At 51.8% G+C, this 18,690-nt stretch overlaps 1 protein-coding gene across 1 annotated transcript in view; it reads right to left on the minus strand.

Annotated features, from left to right (window-relative positions):
• Positions 1 to 18,690, minus strand: part of MYO15A (myosin XVA) — a 104,491-nt gene that overhangs the window by 54,558 nt on the left and 31,243 nt on the right. Inside the window, exons 7-21 of the mRNA XM_075117570.1 lie at positions 16,480 to 16,583; positions 14,519 to 14,582; positions 14,320 to 14,433; positions 13,819 to 13,980; positions 12,941 to 13,054; positions 12,286 to 12,344; positions 10,934 to 11,057; positions 9,195 to 9,290; positions 8,679 to 8,810; positions 6,974 to 7,099; positions 6,662 to 6,739; positions 5,003 to 5,157; positions 4,480 to 4,525; positions 2,508 to 2,632; positions 2,001 to 2,118 (exon numbers count right to left, since the gene is read on the minus strand). Coding sequence (XP_074973671.1) covers positions 2,001 to 2,118; positions 2,508 to 2,632; positions 4,480 to 4,525; positions 5,003 to 5,157; positions 6,662 to 6,739; positions 6,974 to 7,099; positions 8,679 to 8,810; positions 9,195 to 9,290; positions 10,934 to 11,057; positions 12,286 to 12,344; positions 12,941 to 13,054; positions 13,819 to 13,980; positions 14,320 to 14,433; positions 14,519 to 14,582; positions 16,480 to 16,583 — 1,617 coding nt within the window. The remainder of the gene's footprint in view (positions 1 to 2,000; positions 2,119 to 2,507; positions 2,633 to 4,479; positions 4,526 to 5,002; positions 5,158 to 6,661; positions 6,740 to 6,973; positions 7,100 to 8,678; positions 8,811 to 9,194; positions 9,291 to 10,933; positions 11,058 to 12,285; positions 12,345 to 12,940; positions 13,055 to 13,818; positions 13,981 to 14,319; positions 14,434 to 14,518; positions 14,583 to 16,479; positions 16,584 to 18,690) is intronic.

Here is an 18,690-nt window from a genome sequence, read left to right on the forward strand (position 1 = left end):
TCAGCCATAGCAAATGGCTCCCACAGGAAACCCACCTGAAACAGGGGAATGTCTGGGGATTCCCTGACCACTGTGGGGGCAGCAGAGACCATAACTCCCCCACCTCTCCCCGGCCCAGAGCTGGAGACGGCAGAAGATTTGGTCTGTGTAATGTCTGAATGATCTGGGGAGCGGGGAGCCCGCTGCTTTGTTCAGCTCACAGCACAATGGGGCCCTGAGGCCCACTGAGCCCTCTGGCTGCTTCCAAAAGACAAGGAATAATGAACGCCTGCAATGACCGCTCACTCGCGGTGCCTCCAGCTCACGCCGTTTCCACGCAAGGATTTCGGCCAGGACTGGAGCATGTCTGGCGATGACATGAGATGCTCCCACTCTCTTGCCAATTTCAGCCCTGCCTGGGGTGGGGGGACATCCCCTGATTGGCTGCCTTCCCCACTGCCCTGCCTCCTGGGGATGGGCAGCCAATCACAGCCCCCACAGATGCAGGCAGAACTCCCCCTTTGCTCTGGCCCACGAGCCAAGAGGAGTTTTTGGGTAGGGATGAGCTGCTGGGTTCTTTTCACTTCCTCCTGCCCCTCCCTCCTGTGAGCACGGGCTCAGTTTGCTCCCTGCTCTTCCCCCCTGTCCCTCTCAATCCTTGCTACACCAAGGCTGGTAAGCGGGGCAGTGAGGAGTCCCTGCACCTGCAAGTGAGGCTGTGGGTTGTGGGGGTAAAGCTGATGTGGGGCTGGGGGAGGGACAGATAATTCATTAATTAGAATTTGGGGGGTGGGGAGAAGCTGAAAGCTCTGCACCATCAAGCAACAGCAAGAGCTTCTGCAGCAAGGCCAGAACCATCTTATTGGCTACACTAATTGTCCCACACACCCCTGCGGGGGGAGTGTGGGGGGGCAGCAGGAGATCACACAGTAACTGCCCCACATGCACCTTGGCAGGACAGGGGGCGATTACACACTATAACTGCCCTACACACATGGGGAATTCAAAAATCAAAGCCAAATCAAAAACATAATATATTTTTAAAATCTCATAATATTGGGGCCAATCACATGATAATTGGGGGTCTGATTCATGATTTTTGAACTTCTGGGGTTGGCGATACTGACTTCTGGAGTGGTTCAGCACCCTTCTTCCAGGAGGCCTTTGGCAGGCATGAACTGATGGGATTCATACAAACGAGTGTTGCACAATCTGGGCTTGATTATTATTATAATTAGCATTATTATTATTTGTATGGTGGTAGCATGCAGGAGCTCCAGTCACAGACCAAGACCCCACTGTACCAACACAGAACCATACACAGCCCCTGCCCCAAAGAGCTTTCAATCTAAGCCAAAGACACAAGACAACAGATGGACACAGACAGACAGACAGGGCAGCCCCAGGAAATAATGGTAGGGTTAGGATTTAATTTTCCTATATCGTGCACGTGTGAAAAGTGCGTGTGCAATGGTGTGCACGGAGTCGCCACGATTGCACATGCGAGCAGGTAAGCGTTCATGCAGACCAGGGCACACCAGGGGCCACTCGTGAGTGCCGTTACTTGATTCACAAGTGCAGTTCCACGTGCAAGCTGGGCACGCCGTTCCGTGGGCATGGCTGCACGTGCACGCTGCGTGGGCACAACTGAAAATGTGACCTCAGGCCCATCGTTATGGTTTGGGATTCCGCTTTGTTTGCAGACGTTGATCCAATCTCCCTAACAGTCCACAAACCTTGACAAATGTTGCCCGGCCGCCCTTCTCTGCCCTCCCTGGAGCGGCTGGTTCATGCAGGGGAACCTCCAGAGGTAGCTTCCCCTGCCAGTCCCTGCAAACAGACCCTGTGGCCCACAGGATACAAATGGTGCAGGGTTTCCCCAGGCTGAGACATCATCCAGCCAGCCATAAGCCCTCACCATAGGCAGAATCCGTACAGCATCTTGCCCTTGATTTCCCTTCCCCTGTCCAGGCTACGCAGAGATTCTTGGCCATGGTCAAAGGGGAAGGCAACAACCGTACCTTGCTGACTCCAATGCAGTACATTGTGGGACTCACAGCACACAGCTTCTTCAGCACCTCTACACAGCTCACGCCATCTGGGGTGATGCCAGGCCGGATATCTAAGAGGCACCTGTACCTGTAGGGCCCCGGGAGCACAGTTAAGGCATGAGATCCAGACTCAAGTCAAGTCAAACCCTCTTGAGTAATTCCACCCACATCAGAGCCAAGAACGGGGCCCAGAACAGAAATTCGGGAGACACGATCCCCAGTACTCATTTAAATTAGAGAGGGAAGAGACCTGATAGGAGCCGCCTGTGGGGGGCGGTACTGGATTGCTCCCTACAGTGTGTTCCCCCTGTGTGGGGGACCAGCCCCTTTACAACTGATTCGAGTGATGAGGAATCTACCTTGCCCTCCCTCCCTACCACTCCCACTGTCTGCTCGAGCTCCCACTTGGGAAATGCCCCTTTCCACCCCCATCCCAAAGCTTCTCAGTCTGGAATCTGCAACTCCAGGCAGCAGCACCTGTCGATGAAGATCTGGAAGGGGATGCGAACCGGGAAGCCCTCTTTGCGGATACGGATGGTCTCTAGGATTCCAGAGTACCGGAGCTGGCTGCTGACAATGTCTGCCTCGAAGACAGCTGGCTCCTGAGCAAAAGGAAAGGTGGGAGGGGGGTCGTTACAGCCTGGCTTTAATCACCCGTTCGAGCCAAGTGAAGCAGGAGTGAGGAAGACAGGGCTGGTGGCTGTGTAGGGGCAATGCAGCATCCTCGGCCTTGGAGCTTCGATTCAGCCAAGCACTCAGACACATGCTCAAGTTCAGGCCACTGACTTCAGTGGGACCTAAAGCTCCACATTTACTTAAGAGCTTTGCTGAATCGGGGTCTAGGTGCGGGGAGTGTCACTGGTTCGGGAGAGCTCTGGGGGAGAAGAGAGAGGAAGAAATGGAGAAGGCGGCAATGAGGAGGAGGAATCTCTTGCATATGAGACAGCATGGCTAAAGCATCGCATTTCCTGATGTTACTGAAATGCTTTTGTGCAGTTCATCTGCTTGCAAACCTCCTGCTACCGGCAACTAAAGCCTGATCTCCAAGGGGATTCTCCTCTCTGGACAGAGCTTTTTCGCCCCACTCTTTGTGATAAAGTGTCAAGCAGCATGTTTGCAAAGAGCTTATATCTGCTCGGTTGTGACAAATCCTATTCCAGGAATAAAGTGGTTGCTGTCGCCCAGGCCGGATGTGTCTTAAGTGGCCAAATGCACAGTCTGTGTGGTGATAGTAAGGCTTATAGCAGTGGTTCTCAAACTTTTGTACTGGTGACCCCTTTCACATAGCAAGCCTCTGAGTGCGACCCCCCCTTATAAATTAAAAACAGTTTTTTTATATACTTAACACCATTATAAATGCTGGAGGTAAAGCGGGGTTTGAGGTGGAGGCTAACAGCTCACGACCCCCCATGTAATAACCTCACGACCCCCTGAGGGGTCCCGACCCCCAGTTTGAGAACCCCTGGCTTATAGTCTCTCACAGTTTCAGCCTCTAGAGGGCGATGTGATCACACACACTTAAGCAGGCCTGAGATTCCACCCAGCCGAGGATAGTTGGGACACACATTGCGTGAGGCCAGAGACAGACATCAATGCAGTGCGTTATTGTCTCTCTGGTCCAGCAGCTGGTTCTTCTCTCAAAGGAAGCTGGGAGGGTAACCAGGAAAGGGAGTGGGTAAAAAGCAGGAGGTGTGTTTGCTCGAGAGCAAACAAGCCGAGACAATGGGTGAGGTCCAGTCTCGGTGCATTGTCTCCCTTTGTTCAATGAGGCACCTGCAGGCCAGACATCTCACCAAACAGCCTTTAGAGCGATAAGATCCAGGCTGGGGAACAGTGTGAAGCCATAACTGGAGACTTGCCCGGTGCACTGCAGGCCGCGTGGCACAGAACTGAAAGGCACTGGGCTACCAGCAGCCCCCTCCCTTTACAGCACCCACTGTGACCCCAGCCAGGGTTGGGCACACTTATCACAGTGCCCATATAGGACACCCATGCCTTACTCCCTGTGCTAAGAAGAAGCCAGATCTAGTGAGTAATGCCCAGGGTTGAGAATCAGGAACTGCAGCTTCCATTCCTGGCCCCGCCACCGGCTCACAGGGTGGCCTTGGGCATGTCACTTTGGCCCCCGTTTTTAAAAGTGGGCTCCCTTTGTGGGTGCCTTGGTAAGACATGATGTTCAGAGGTGCTGCTGGGCACCCACAGCTCCAGCTGACGTCAGGGGCACAGCCATTGCTCAGCACAGGTACAAGACCTCTTGGGACACCTAGCCCCTCTCCATACAGCCCATTCCCCAGCCCACCATTTCCATTGTGCCCAGGACTAATAGAAACAGGGAGAGAAGGGGGAACTCCCAATCCGGGGTTATGTCAATGAGACATACCCTTGGCACTGCTAACCCTGCATCCGGCCTCCCCACCACCACCCCACCAGCCGCATGGCGTGTTCTTACCTTCTTGTTGTTGGGTTTGAGGCAGCGGACGAAGAACGGGTTGCACCTGAATCGGAGAGAGAGACAGGCTTATCCGCTGGGGGAGCCGAGACCAAGAAACCCACAAGCTTGGAGGCCACAGGGCTTCCCAGGGAGTGCTGGGAGGTCTCTGCTGCACACGGTGACCGTGAAACCAAGCCGAGTACTGACCAGCTGTCTTCACCAAAGAGCATTCCAGGCATGTCAGCCACGCCGGCAGGGACTTTCCAAGGCACCTAACTCTCCTGGGCCCTGTGAGAGTCCTAGCTTCTGGCTCTGGAGACCAGTGTATTGCAACTATGTTGTTACAATGTCCTGGAAAGATCCCTTCCCTCCGTGTTCCAGACCAGGACTCTGCGGGACGACTCTCTGGGCCGGTCTATACCCCACTCCGGAATGTGGAACGATGAGGAGCTGCCAGATCTTTCCCACCAGCCCATTTCCTCCCCACTCTGAATAGGCACTTTTCTGAATCCCTGTTTCTTTAAGCTCTCTGCTCACTCACCTCTCCATCTTCTCCACCAGGTCCAGGAGTGACTGCTGGAACTTAGCTGCCACCGTAGGAGCTTTATACCGCCGGGTGACGGTGCTGTTCTTCCCCATCATGGTCCTCTGCTGGGCCACCAACTGGGCATGGCCGAAGAAGAGGTTGGCCACCACCTTGGAAGGGAGGGGCATAGTTAAAAAGCAGGAAGGAATAAGGCTCTGTTGAGATGTCTTCTGTAGTGTTGCCGAGTGGATAAAGCACTAGATTGGGATTCAGGAGACCTGGTTCTATTCCCAGCTCTGCCAATGCCTGCTGGGTGACCCTACGCAAGTCACTGCCCCATTCTGGGCCTCAGTTTCCCCATCTGTACAATGGGCGTAATGATACTGACCTCCTCTGTGAAGCTCTTTGAGATTTACCGATGATAAGAGTTAGGGATTATTATTGTTCGTTATGTGCACAGTTGTATCCTCAGAGGGTTCAAAACTTAAAGCACAGGAATGGGAGTCAGGACTCTTGGGTTCTTTTCCCAGCCCTGTCACTGACGTACTGTGTGATCCTGGGAAAGTCACCTCCCTGCTCTGTGCCTCGATTTCCCCACCTACAAAATGGGATCACCCGTACTGTGTCCTCATGGGATGCTGGGAAGCTTATCTGGTTTTTGTCACATGATCTGTCTGAGATACTCAGACCAAAGGCGCTATGGAAGAGCAAAGTGCTATCGGCCAAGTTAGCTGGAGTGAGATAGGGCAAGTAAATCAGGAATGAGTGGAGTTCAGTGGCTGTTAAAGTGCTTGCCTCTAGCATCTGCATGTGAGTATTCTTCAAAATCCTAGAGTGGCCTTGTCTGTTACACCCCACCCAGGAGCACTGTCTTGGGGGAAGGTGGTACATTTACAAACCACACTGGCCAACTTGCCAGGTGGATTAACAAGTGCCCGTAAGGTTGGCAGGTGTCTCCGTGTTCTGGGTTACCCACAGACCTCTCTAGTTCCAATTCCACTCACATCCAAGAAGCTTCTTGAACGGACTTCAGCGGCTGGACAAATCCCTGGGAAACCTATGAGAGGGACCGATCCTGCCCCAAGCCCCGGGGAAGAAGGAGGTGACATCAGAGGCCTTCTCTAGTTCCGATTTCCATGATTCTGCCTCGGTAGCCAGGATTCACATTGTTCGGCAGAGAGCAAGCAGACGGGCTGCTCTTTAGAGGCAAATAACAGATACTGCCCAGAGGCATGACAGCGTTCCAAGGGGGGAAATCACATGGCAGCCCTGTGAACACTGGAGGAGCTAATTATGTTCACTGTGGCCACTGCTCTGAGTGGGAAAGGGAGTCTCACGAGTGGCAGCACGTGTAACAATCACACCTAGCTCTAATCATCTGTAGACCTCGACGCACTTTACAGAGGAGGTCAGTATCATCTGGGGACGCTGAGGTCCAGAGAGAAGTCTATTCCCAATAAGCCAGAGATAGACCTGGGACTAGAATCCTGGTCTCCTGACTCCAGTCCACCGCTCTGTCTAATAGGCAACACTGCCTCTTATAGAAAATGCAATCCTGCTGTACCATACCATCAGGCAACCCCCAGATCCATCACCAGCGCCCTCCCTGCCACTCTCCCTGCCAGCGCCGCCAGCAATGGCAGCAAAGAGTCAGAGGCCAGCGTGAGCCCTTACTTTGGTTTTACTGTTGACAAAAAGGTCCAGCACGTCCTGGCGAACTTGATCATAGTTTTTATCCAGGAACTTGTGCACCTGGAAAAATAAACAGATCCCTCCCCAGTTACTCAAACCCATTGGGTATGACATGGAAGATCTAGAAATTAAGGGCCAGATTCTCTGCTGGGGTATGCCAGCAGAGCACCTCTGGAGTTGTGATTTACACCAGCTGAGGATCTAGCGCTCGCGGCACAGCTGTGGGAAAGAGAGCCAGACTGGCAGCTACAGAGCACTGCTCCTACTCTGAATCCCAATTCTCCAGCCACTCACCTGGTAGGTTACTTTGCCAGCATAGTGTTTGATGGTGAACTCTGGGAGAGGCATCTTTGGTTTGGAGTATAATGCGTTGGAGCCATGGTGGTAATGACACTTCTGGAGGAAAGTATGGTCTGTGGCCTGGAAGTAGGAATAGGGGTGCATGGGGTTAAGTAGGCAACCTGACTGCCTGCAGGCTACAGCCACAAGCATGCAGCCTCACTGTTCTAGCCAGCCTTTATCACTATTTAACCAGCCCCTGTGGACTGCTCTGCATCAGCAGTCAGCCAGATCGAGGGCTGGGTGATTACATGAGCATTGGTAACACTGGGAGCCATTCATATGAACTTAGGGGTGGAAAAAATTTTCATGCTTCAGGGCATGTAAACTGATAACCTGAAGGGTCAGGAAGGAACTTCTGATATCTCCCCTCACCATCACCATGTTCAGCATTGGCCTATAGGTGGGGAGTATTACATCACAGGGAGCACTTGGCAGAGCTGGCCAAACATTTGGAATGAAACCTGAAAGCAGGTAAAACTCACCTGGATTGGGGCAACAAGCTGGAAGGAGCACTGACGAATGGCTAGAGCACAGAACTCTGAGTCAGACAGTCGTGTTTGGGGGACCTGTTCCCAGGTCTGCCACTGACTCACTGTGTGACCTCAGGCAAGTCACCTCACTGCTACACATCTCAGTGTCCCCTCCTTCTTAGGGGGCTTGGGAGGCGTCGTTTATTAACATCTGTAAACGCTCTTTGAGATCCCTGGCTAGAAGCCACTGTAGACAATCTACGGCCACCTGGAACTTCCTGAACCTCTCCATGCTGCACAGGTGTCCCCACGACCACTCACAACTCCACAGCAACACAGCCGCTGAACTGTAGACCCTCCTGCTCAAAGGGTATGTCCACATTGGAGCTAGAGTGTGATTTCTTGAGTAGACATACCATTCACAGTGTAGCCACAGCTGGATGGGCGATGGGAGAGACTAGCTGCTCCGGGTACATTCCTAGCATTTCAGACAGGAGTGTACTCGGGAAGGTTAACCTGTCCCACCCCCAATGTGGCCGCAGCTATTTTTAGCATGCCAGCTCTGTCAGAGCTAGCGCAGGTATGGCTGCCGGAGTGGGAGATTACATCTCCAGCTTCAGTATGGACACAGCCTGAAAGCCAGGCCCTCCTAACACGCGAGCTAAGGGAGAATCTCATCCAGCAGCATAGGGCCTGTGACACACAGTTGTGAAACTCTGATTCCATCCAGTAAGGGGCCCTGGTGTGCACACATCCACCCACGGTGAGGAAAGAATTCCTGTTTCATGGCAGTTTTGCTCCAATCCTGCCCTTGCTCCAGTTTATTTGCCCTGGTTGGCCACCTCCATCCCTGGTGGGGGGACAGTGGGATTGCACCTTCTCACCCAGCAGCTCTGAATTTGAACCAATACCTTTAGTGTGACCATAGGATGCCTCCAGGATCCCTCTCTAAAGCTTACGTACACAAGGATCAGAGTATATAAATAAGGCTGTCTGCCTTTACAGAGATCAAGGCATCAAGACATGGGAATGAACCCAGGGACAGGCGGATCAGCCCCATTACCACGGCATCTGCAGGAGCTAATGGCACTCGCCTCTCTGGTTAGCTCGCCGTGATCACTTTTAAAAATGAACCGCATTTTTCCAATAAGCCGCGGGCAGTGCAAAGCCCTCTGCAGCGCCACTACCTGTGGGAAGGAGCTCTGGTCATCCAGGATCCTCAGAATCCCGTGTGGCTTTTGAGCAATGAGATCGATGCAGGGCTGATTGTCGCTGAAGGTGATTTCTTTCCACTCTATCTGTTCCCGGACGTACTCCTCCTGCAGGAAGCGCATGCAAGTAGGTCACGGGGTAGCAAAAGGCCGCAGTGATTCGGGCTTAGTCAGCCGGCTTATAGGTCTTTATTACGATTATTTGGCCTTGACATAGTTCTTACTAGGCCGACCTTTTCCAGAAGAACTCCCATTATCCAGGGGGCACGGGGATCAACCAAAGGCCTTCAAAGAATGAGGGGTTTCAAATAATCCTGGAGCCTGCCCTGCAGGCTTTGAAGTAAGCTCTGGGGACTAGGAATGGTAGCACCCAGTGTAGCTTTCCCCGAGGTGTTATAAAGGGGGGCCGGACTGTTCTCTCACTTGCAGGTTTGGCAGGTAGCAGGAACAGGCCAGGCGCTGCCTCGATTCCACCCAGCTTCCCCAGCTCACCTGCTCCTCCTTAAAGACGATCTTGTTGAAGAAGAATTGCAGATATTCGTTTGCATAATTGATACATAGCTGCTCGAAGCTGTTAAAGCTGAGGTCCTGTGGAAAATACACACCCATGTAAAGCATGCCTGGAAGCAGGCGTAGCAGGGCTAAGGGATAGTGAGTGAGCACAGCAGACTTTCACCCCTGTACTTAGAAGTTTAATCCTGGCTTTTCTCCAAACTGCAAATGCATTTGCTGGGCCACAGCCTCGCTCCCATCGGTGCTCATCACAGAAGGACCATGTAAAATGGCAACATTGGTCACAACTGGCTGCATCTCTCGAGGAGAGGCTCAGGACTGGAATAGCAAGGGGTGCTGCAGGTCAGGGTTTGAGGGGCTGTGGGACGAGCAGCGGTGGAGGCCCCATGAGGGGGAGAGAGGGGGATCAGGACTGAGATGCACTGGTACAGCCGGACTGGAACAGCAGGTAATGATACACAGCGAGACTAAGCCACATTGGCAGAGCTGTGAGATGGCCCACGGCTGGCATAGGAAAGAATTGGATTGCACAGGTAGGGGATACGGACCTAGATAGTCTGATCCCGCCTGGCACCTCCTGTGTTCTTATGCATAGGAAGTTCGGGGCGGGGGGTGGGGGAGGAGTTGTTGGGGAACAGGGGCTTGGAACAGACAGATCTAGAGATCAGGGTGGGCTGGGGTGGTGGGTGAGGATCAGCAGAGCTTGGGCGGCGAGGTCAAGACTGGAACACACACAAACACCTCCGATTCTGGAGACATCAGTGCCTGGGGCCTGACAAACCGTTCAGGGGGATTTGCTCTGCTGAGGAAGGGAAAAAACTGGAAGTGGCACTTTGGGCCTGGACCTTAGTGAGCATCCTGCCCCAGGTGGCAAAACCATCCAAGTCTCCAAACCATTCCCGGATTCTCTGCCGCTGGCATGTTTACAGGACAACGAGGCATATGTCACCCAGGCCCGTACTGGATTACAACCCATGAGGACGGAACCAGACGCATGTTAAACACATCCACCGTTTTACAGTAAGATGACTGACGGGCCAGATCCTTGGCTGGTGTATGTTAGCGTCGCTCTGTTGACCCAACAGAGCAGCAATGATTTACACCAGTTGCGGATCTGGCCCTGAGTTGGGAATATTTTGAGTGCACGGCTGCAAAGTGCAAAGCATGCAGGGAAATGCTGGCCAGACTCCATGGAGGGGGAAGGGGGAGCCCAGGCCATCGATAACTCTCTCCACAGATGTCATTAGAAAATTGGTGAGTGAAATGCCCTGGTCGCTAGCCCATGGGGACTGAAGGTGGGAGGATTTGCGGCAGCATCAGAAAGCAGGAGGGTGAATCTCAGGTCCCGGATGGGATTCCTGTGAATCCTCGCGGGGAGTTGGAGGCAGGAGAATTTAATGTATGGTGTGATCATTTCCAATCACAATGTCTTTTGTTTCTGTCCCACGGTCCCAGTAAGTCACGCTGTGGCTCCCAGTAGGTCACACTGGTGCCAGTATGAGATGGTAACACATTTGTCCCACCAGGGCTTTCGGTGTCATCCACTGAGCTCACGAGGAGCTGGATTCAGGCCTGGCCTGAGACCCGCGTTGCCTTCAGCGGGAGATGCCCATAGGCACACTAAGGCTACACTTAGTCCCACGTTATTATTCTCCTGATATGCTATAGGGACATCGGGGATGGGCCAACATCTCACATGCAGCCTCTGCCTTGCTCACCTCGAACCCATAGATATCCAGAATAGCTATGGAAAGAGCCTCCTTTTTAGGGTAGACCAGCTTGTTAACCCTGTCCGTGAGCCAGCTGAAGAGCAGGGAGTACAGGATCTTGGCAATAGCATCTCTGGGAAAAGGATGAGACAAGCACAGCTGTTGGGATACAGAGGAACATGTGGAAAGGGCTGCCAGACTGAGACCCAGTTGCTTTGGGAGACTGGTAGTGCTCCCTCCCACCACCACCCCAGTCCCTCTGTCCCAGTCTGCCCTGGGCATGACCCAACTAAAATCTGCCAGCCTCTCAGTAGCATTTTGAGTTACGTGCATCAATAAAATGATCAAAATAGTCAGTGCATAGTGGAAAGTGACCAGACGGCCAGACCCAAAACCATAGGATGTCTATTTCCACCTGGAGGCACTGTAAAATTCTTCAGGCCAGATCCTCAGTGGGTGTGAATGGCCACAGCTTCACTGAAGCCAAGAGAGCGACCCTGATTTACACCAGCTGAGGATCTGGCCCTACCTGATGGGTGGGTAACACATGATCCATTTTTCCCATCGTCCTAGAAAAAAGAGGGCACGTCAATTGTCTGCCTGGGCTGGTAAATCTCCAGGGCAATTTTGCAAGGCTGAAAAAATATAGCACAGGTAAAACCAGGTTGTGCTCTGGGGCGTTTCTAACAGAAGAGTGGGTCCTGGGCAGAACAAAGAGCCTCAAAATGCCCTCAGTTTTGAGACACACGTTGAAAACACGGTCTCAGCATTCTCCGGGTTTTTGTCAGTCACAAGGGGGAAGGTTTCCTGCCTTTGCACCAGTTAGCCACGGGGTCGGATGGCATGGGAAGAAGTAGGACTTTTGACATGTCTTACAACAGGGAAGGGAAAGGAAGGATAACAATGGATAGAGAGGAAGGAAAACCTAGTGGTAAGGGCGCTAGCCTGAACTTGGGACACCTGGGTTCAATTCCCTGCTCTGCCACGGGTGCCCTGTACAACCTTGAGCAAGTCACTTAGTCTCTCTGTGGCTCCATGTCCCATCTATTAAATGGGGACTATAGCCATGCCCTACCTGACAGGTAAAGATTGCTAAGTGCTCAGCTACTGTGGCGGGGGAGGGGGGGTATAAGTAGACAGGGAAGGGACAAAGTAGATTGGTCTGCTGAATCCCACCTAAAGCAGGACAGCTGGACTTGCCTGCCACCCTGTCCACAGCATCTGGCTGTGTTTATTACATGTTTTGATAAGATGCCACTGCCTGCCAGCCTTTCCTCATTCTGAATCCCTCAGTCCCCATGTGTGGCATGCTAACAAGCCAGAGACAGATCCCGGCATCTCCTAACAAAGAATCCCTTTACCTGGCATCAACGGCACTTTCTACAGTGAGGGGGGTGAAAATCTTCTCCCTCAGCGTTTCCTGTTGAGAAGGGCAAAACCAAACAAACAAACAGGTGAAATCCCCTTTAAAGACAGTGTGGCCAACACGGGGCCACCATCCCCTCTTAATGTAGATGTGCATCCCACGGGAGACTACAAGCCCCAGCATGCACTGCTCCATTCTGAACTGGGCAGATGGAGAGCAGGAGAAGAGGGATGAGATGAAACCCAGCGAAGGAAAATTCAGAGAAAGCTTCACAGTCAGTGAGGCCTATTAGAGGGCGGGACAGTTGTCCACAGGGAGCATCTCTTGAGTCCTTCAGAAATGGATAGGACAAAGGTCTGGCCACTGTCCATTGGTGGGAGACGCCAAGACACACCTAGATGTTGTATAAATGGAGAGAGAGATGAGGGGGGCAGAGGACTCCACAGGGATGTTCCACAAACATGAAAAGCAAAGCAGCGGTTCCCAGCTGGCAGATCAGATACTGAAAATACACCGGTCCCCTGCGGGGCAATGAAGTGAGCAGGGTCTCAGAGCAGAGACTGTCTTCACTGCCGTCTACCTCCCCCATTCGTCCCTCTAGCCACAGCACCCGCCTGTCCAACCAGCCGTCTCGAATCCGCGGGCCTTACCGTCACTTTGAACGTGATGGCCTTCTGCAGCCCCTCTGGCGAGATCTGGAGCAGCTCGGCTACTGCACGGATCTCTCTCGCGCTCACCACTGATGCAACCTCCTGGCAGTCTGTCTGCGAAAGGCAAAGACAACCCGTTGGCAGGCAACTTCCCAGGGTCCAGCACGGCTGGTACCCAGGGACAACCTAGGGGACCTCATACTGAAGGCCTTGTCCATCTCTGATTATGAATATAGGCCCTGATCCTGAGCTGGAGTAAATCAGTGTAGCTCCATTGACCTGGTGTTCATAGAAGCACTGACTTCACTTGGGCTACGCTGATTTACTCTAGCGGAGGATCTGGCCCATTGTCAACATTATTGTGTAGCGCTGGAGGAAGAATCAGAACGTCCCTCCTGTGGGAAAGGCTGATATTCTGACGTTGGTTTTTGTCCCAGATGGATCCAAAATGTTGAAATCTCAATTGGCTTTGCAGAACGGCAAGTTCAGAGAAGTGTTGATTTGAAACATCAAAACGTTTTGTGTCTGCTGGTTCGACGTGGAACTGCCAAAGCTGCTGTAGGCCTTCCTGGGCATTGTAGTTCGGGTGCCCCATGGTGCCAGGGTCCCCTGTGGGCCAGGGATTTTTTCTGGATGCAGATTCCACAAAACGGAGAGAAGCTAAAATCTTGGGTTCAATTTTCTTTTGAGAGCTTCCTCCCTGCACAGGGGCTTAGGGTCTGGTCCAGATTCCATGGAAGCCAAACCAGAGCCTTTGCATTAGCTCCAACAGACATGGGATCAAAGCCCTAGTTCGCAGCATGCATCTAAAGTCCTTGCTACCAGTATCTCTTTGCGCCCTGGGTCCCCTTCCCATCTCCCCCCTGGGAGCCGATTACCTCGTATTTTTCAAAGTAGACGTTCCCCAGGTGGAGGATGGAAGACAGAATTCGGAAGATGCTGTTCTGGTCCTCGGTGCTGAAGTTCAGGATCTCCATGGCGCTGAGCAACCTCCGGAAATCCTCAGCATCACTCTTGCCAGGAATCTCGCAGTTACCTCCCTGCAAAGGTCCCAATCAGAGCATATCTGTGGAACATGCAATCTGAGGCCTAGGAATTAGCCACGACAGGGGACGCAAATTTACGGGGACTGGGGATTTACCAATCTGGGGAGCGAAGCAACCTGAATGTCACAAGGACCTGGGCGCTGTCACAGCTGCAGAAAGAAATGGAATTGCAGGTTGTCAGCTGTTTGAGGCGGGGCTGCGTCTGCCTGTTTGTACAGGGCCTTGGACAATGGGTCCCAGATCCTGATTGGGGCTTTTGGGTGCTGCACCAGTAGAAATAATAAATTAAGTGGGCCTGATTGCTGAGCTCATGGGCGGACGTGGGCCCCATACCTGGTTCAGGTAATAGTAGGTTTCTGCATCTTGAAGGCAGAATTGCTGCTTCTGCTGAGCGGGAAGGCCAGCCAGCATCTCATAGAATATGTGATAGTTCCTTTCGTCGTTGGCCTATGAAACAAGAGGGACGAGACTAAGGAAACATCATGACATGGTGATGGCAGTGGGGGGTGGCACAATAAATGCTGGGACTCACCTGAAACACGATCCTTGATTTCTCAAGAAGGTACTGTGAGGTTATGGCACCACAGATCAAGCCTCTGGGAGAGACAAAGGTTAGCGCCTGGGGGCTGCGAATCTTAGCACGGCATCTCATCAGACATAAGAGAGTGAAGGAAGGACCGAGGATCTATCCACACCCAGCCCTCTGCGCCCGCAGGACACTGGCTGTGTGGGAGGTGCCCAACCGATGCCAACCAATGGCTCCTGCTCAGCACTCCAGAGGAACGTGAATGTCGCCCAAGGTCCCAGCCTGTCTGCTCAGTGGGAAACGGCCTACTCCAATACGGTTCAACTCCATCCCCGAGGGCTGCCAGCCCAGCATCTCATCCCATCTCTTCCCTGAAGTACCGCTGGGTCCAAGGACTCGTCATTGCCCCTTGTTTTTCCTTGAATCTGAGCTGAATCTGCCTCAGAGCTCAGCCCTGTGGGTATCCTGCTACCCAGGTGCCCATGCTGCAACCCCCAGCACAGCTGAGCGAGGGGAAAGCCACGAGAATGCCACCTGCCTGCTGCCGCCTATGGTAAACAAAGGGCCAACCACGTGCAGCCATCAGAGACAACAGATTGGCTGTTGCAACCTGGCAGACTGAGTCAGACAGGTGGCAATTAAACCTCCTGCACTAAAAGCCAATGCAGAAGAGACAACTAGAAGAGAACCTCCTCCTTATTGCCAGTGGGGAGAGATGGACTCTAGTCTATTCTGCAAAGGTTCTTACACTGCCCTCATCACCACAGTATCTGAGTGCCTTCCAGCTGTGCATTAAGCAACATGACTGAAGTCCGTGTGGATGGATGGGCAGTCAGAAAACCACGATAGCTGCCCAATTCCCAGGCTAAGCAAGAGGACCAACGAGAAGGGTGGAGGATTTGAGTTGCTGAGTGTGGTGTATTGAGGACCGGGGTTGGAACTGCAAGCTATCACTTTAAGAGTGGGAAGGGGAGTGGAAGGGGGAAAGCAGTTCCTGGTCCTGCTTGCATGCTGGAGGGCTGTGTTGTGAAGTGGCTGGGAGCAGCAGGCAATCTGCAGGCAGCCAGCCTAAGAGCAAGGTGGGGTGACTTGTGCCTCTTTGTTTTAGGGAGCAGCCTGCTTTGTCACTCTCTGGTTTTGGTTACAGTGTGTTATCGTTCTGAATTCTAAGAAATAAACTCATGTTGCGTTGCAACCTTCCAGCAAGAGCAGTTAAATTTTTATCTAGTTTCTCTGTGTGTGCCATGAACTGAGGAAGCCCCGGCCTTCTGCTGGGGAGCTGGTGCTCCCATGTCCTATATCTCAGCCCCCATGGAAGCCCTTCACCCCCAGCCCCGGATTCACGTATCTGGATGAGAGACTGAGATGTACCCAGAGACTGGAGGAATGGCAGCCCCGCTACAAGGCCATGCCAGTTGGGACTGGGGGAGCTCAACAGGGGGAATATTTGTAGGGCCTGGTATTTGAAGCGGAGGCCTGAGTTGTGCACACAGTTACCGCAACTGCATATGCAGCTCTAGCAATTGGATGTGCGTGCAGCCGGTTACACATCTATTAGGCAGTGCTCACAGTCACACAACTGGCGGTGCAAATTAGGTGTGCAATGGCACACACCTGATTTTTTTAAAAGCAGACCCTTAAAATCAAACAACCCCTCCCCACACGCAAGAGGGACAAGAATACAATCTGTCAGGGGAGACTCCTTTCTCCTTTCCCAAAGAGTTGCCTGCGGCTGGAATGGCCAACCGCCCAGCCCGAGGAGCTGAATGGTTCCCGTGCTTTGCATGGAACCATTAAATCACAGTTGAGGAGCACAAGGATCTAACACCTCCCAGGGGTTGGATTGGCCTCTCAAGTCAGCAGCCCAGAGGCAGGACCATGGGGCGGAATTCCCTCGGGCTGGGGGTCACTTTCAGACACACAGAGTGGGGTGTTAGAGGGACACTCAGACGCTCATCGTTACTTACTCCTCCAGAAAGATTTCCACAAATTTCCCAAACCTGCTGGAGTTGTCGTTCCTCACTGTTTTGGCATTTCCGAACGATTCCAGCAGGGGGGTCGCTTCGAGGATCTGCCCCAGCCAGACAAAAAAACACCAAGAGCCCGTCAGGGTGAGACAGTCCAACCAGGGGCGCCACGATGCTGCAGTGATGGGCATAGTGCAGAAACGAAAGGCTTGCTAGACACGTCGGATTAACCCTCCTGGCTGCCCTGGGCCAAGGATAAAAATGGTGCCTCCACCTGCAGCCTGCTCCTCTTGGGGACAGGAAATAAAAGCCTTCCCCATCCTTTGTATAAGAACATAAGACGGGCCACACTGGGTCAGACCAGTGGTCCAGCTAGCCCAATATCCTGTCTGCCGACAGTGGCCAGTGCCAGGTGCTCCAAAAGGAATGAACAGAACAGGGCAACGGTCGAGTGATCCATCTCCTGTTGGCCAGTCCCAGCTCCCAGAAGTTTAGGGACACCCAGAGCATGGGGTTGTGTCTCTGACCATCTTGGCTAATAGCCATTGATGGAACCATCCTCCATGAGATTATCTAATTCTTTTTTGAACCCATTTATACTTTTGGCCTTCACAGCATCCTCTGGCAATGAGTTTCACAGCTGACAAATGTGCATCGTGTGAAGTACTTCCTTTTGTCTTTTTAAACTGGACGCCTATTATTTCCTTGTGTGACCGTCTGGTTCTTGTTTTATGTGAAGGGGTTAATAACACTTCCTTTTTCCCTTTCTCCACACCAGTCATGATTTTATAGACCTCTCTCATAACCCCCCTTAGTTGTCTCTTTTCCAAGCTGAAAAGTCCCAGTCTTATTAATCTCTCCTCATATGGCAGCCGTTCCATACCCTAATCATTTTTGTTGCCCTTCCCTGAACCTTTTCCAATTCCAATATATCTTTTTTGAGATGAGGAGATCACATCTGCATGCAGTATTCAAGATGTGGGCGTACCATGGGTTTATATAGAGGCAATATGATATTTTCTGTCTTATTATCTATCCCTTTCCTAATGGTTCCTAACACTCTGTTCACTTTTTTGAACCGCTGCACATTGAGTGGATGTTTTCAGAGAACTATCACAATGACTCCAAGAGCTCTTTCTTGAGTGGTAACAGATAATTTAGACCCCATCATTTTATATGGATAGTTGGGATTGTGTTTTCCAATGTGCATTACTTTGCATTTATCAACATTAAATTTCATCTGCCATTTTGTTGCCCAGTCACCCAGTTTTGTGAGATCCTTTTGTACCTCTTTGCAGTCTGCTTGGGACTTAACTATCTTGAGTAGTTTTGTATCATCTGCAAATTTTGCCACCTCACTGTTTACCCCTTTTTCCAGATCATTTATGAATATGTTGAATAGGACTGGTCCCAGTACAGACCCTTGGGAGACACCACTATTTACCTCTCTCCATTCTGAAAACTGACCATTTATTCCTATCCTTTGTTTCCTATCTTTTAACCAGTTACCAATCTATGAGAAGACCTTCATTCTCATCCCATGACAGCTTATTTTGCTTAAGAGTCTTTGGTGAGGGACCTTGTCAAAGGCTTTCTGAAAACTTAAGTAAACTATACCCACTGGACCCCCTCAAAGAATTCTAGTAGATTGGTGAGGCGTGATTTCCCTTTACAAAAACCATGTTGACTTTTCCCCAACAAATCTTTTTGTTGTTTACAGCACCAGGCACAATGGGGCTCTTAGATGCCATGGGAATAATTTTAAATTAATAATTACATTTTTTTAAAAAGAAAAATGATGCCTTGGGCATTGGCACCTCTGGCCCATTGGTGGACCCAGCACTGCTCGGAAATGTTTTTCACCATCGGTAGTTGTGACTGACACGAGCCATCCCTGGCGTTCAGGGCCTGAGAACTGGCGAATACAGCAAAATCTCTGTTCTCCTCCAGAAGTGGTCTTAGGAAAATAGTGCTTCCAAATTAAACATTTGGCTGAACAATGAAGAGAGACCAGGGTTTGGCTTCCTTTAGTTCCTTTTCTGTTTAAGGAGTGGAATACAGTGACCTGCCCACAAATGCAACAGTCATTGTCTGCCCTGCAACAGCTCCCACACGAGGCTGGGGGCAAGGGATGGTTTTAATGCGAGAGGGTTTTCTTAGGTTTTCTAGCCTGTCTGCTGAGTGCCAGGGGAGCTGTAACTCCCCCCTTGC

This window comes from Caretta caretta, chromosome 10 (genome assembly GCF_965140235.1).
Source record: "Caretta caretta isolate rCarCar2 chromosome 10, rCarCar1.hap1, whole genome shotgun sequence".
NCBI classification, from domain to species: domain Eukaryota; kingdom Metazoa; phylum Chordata; order Testudines; family Cheloniidae; genus Caretta; species Caretta caretta.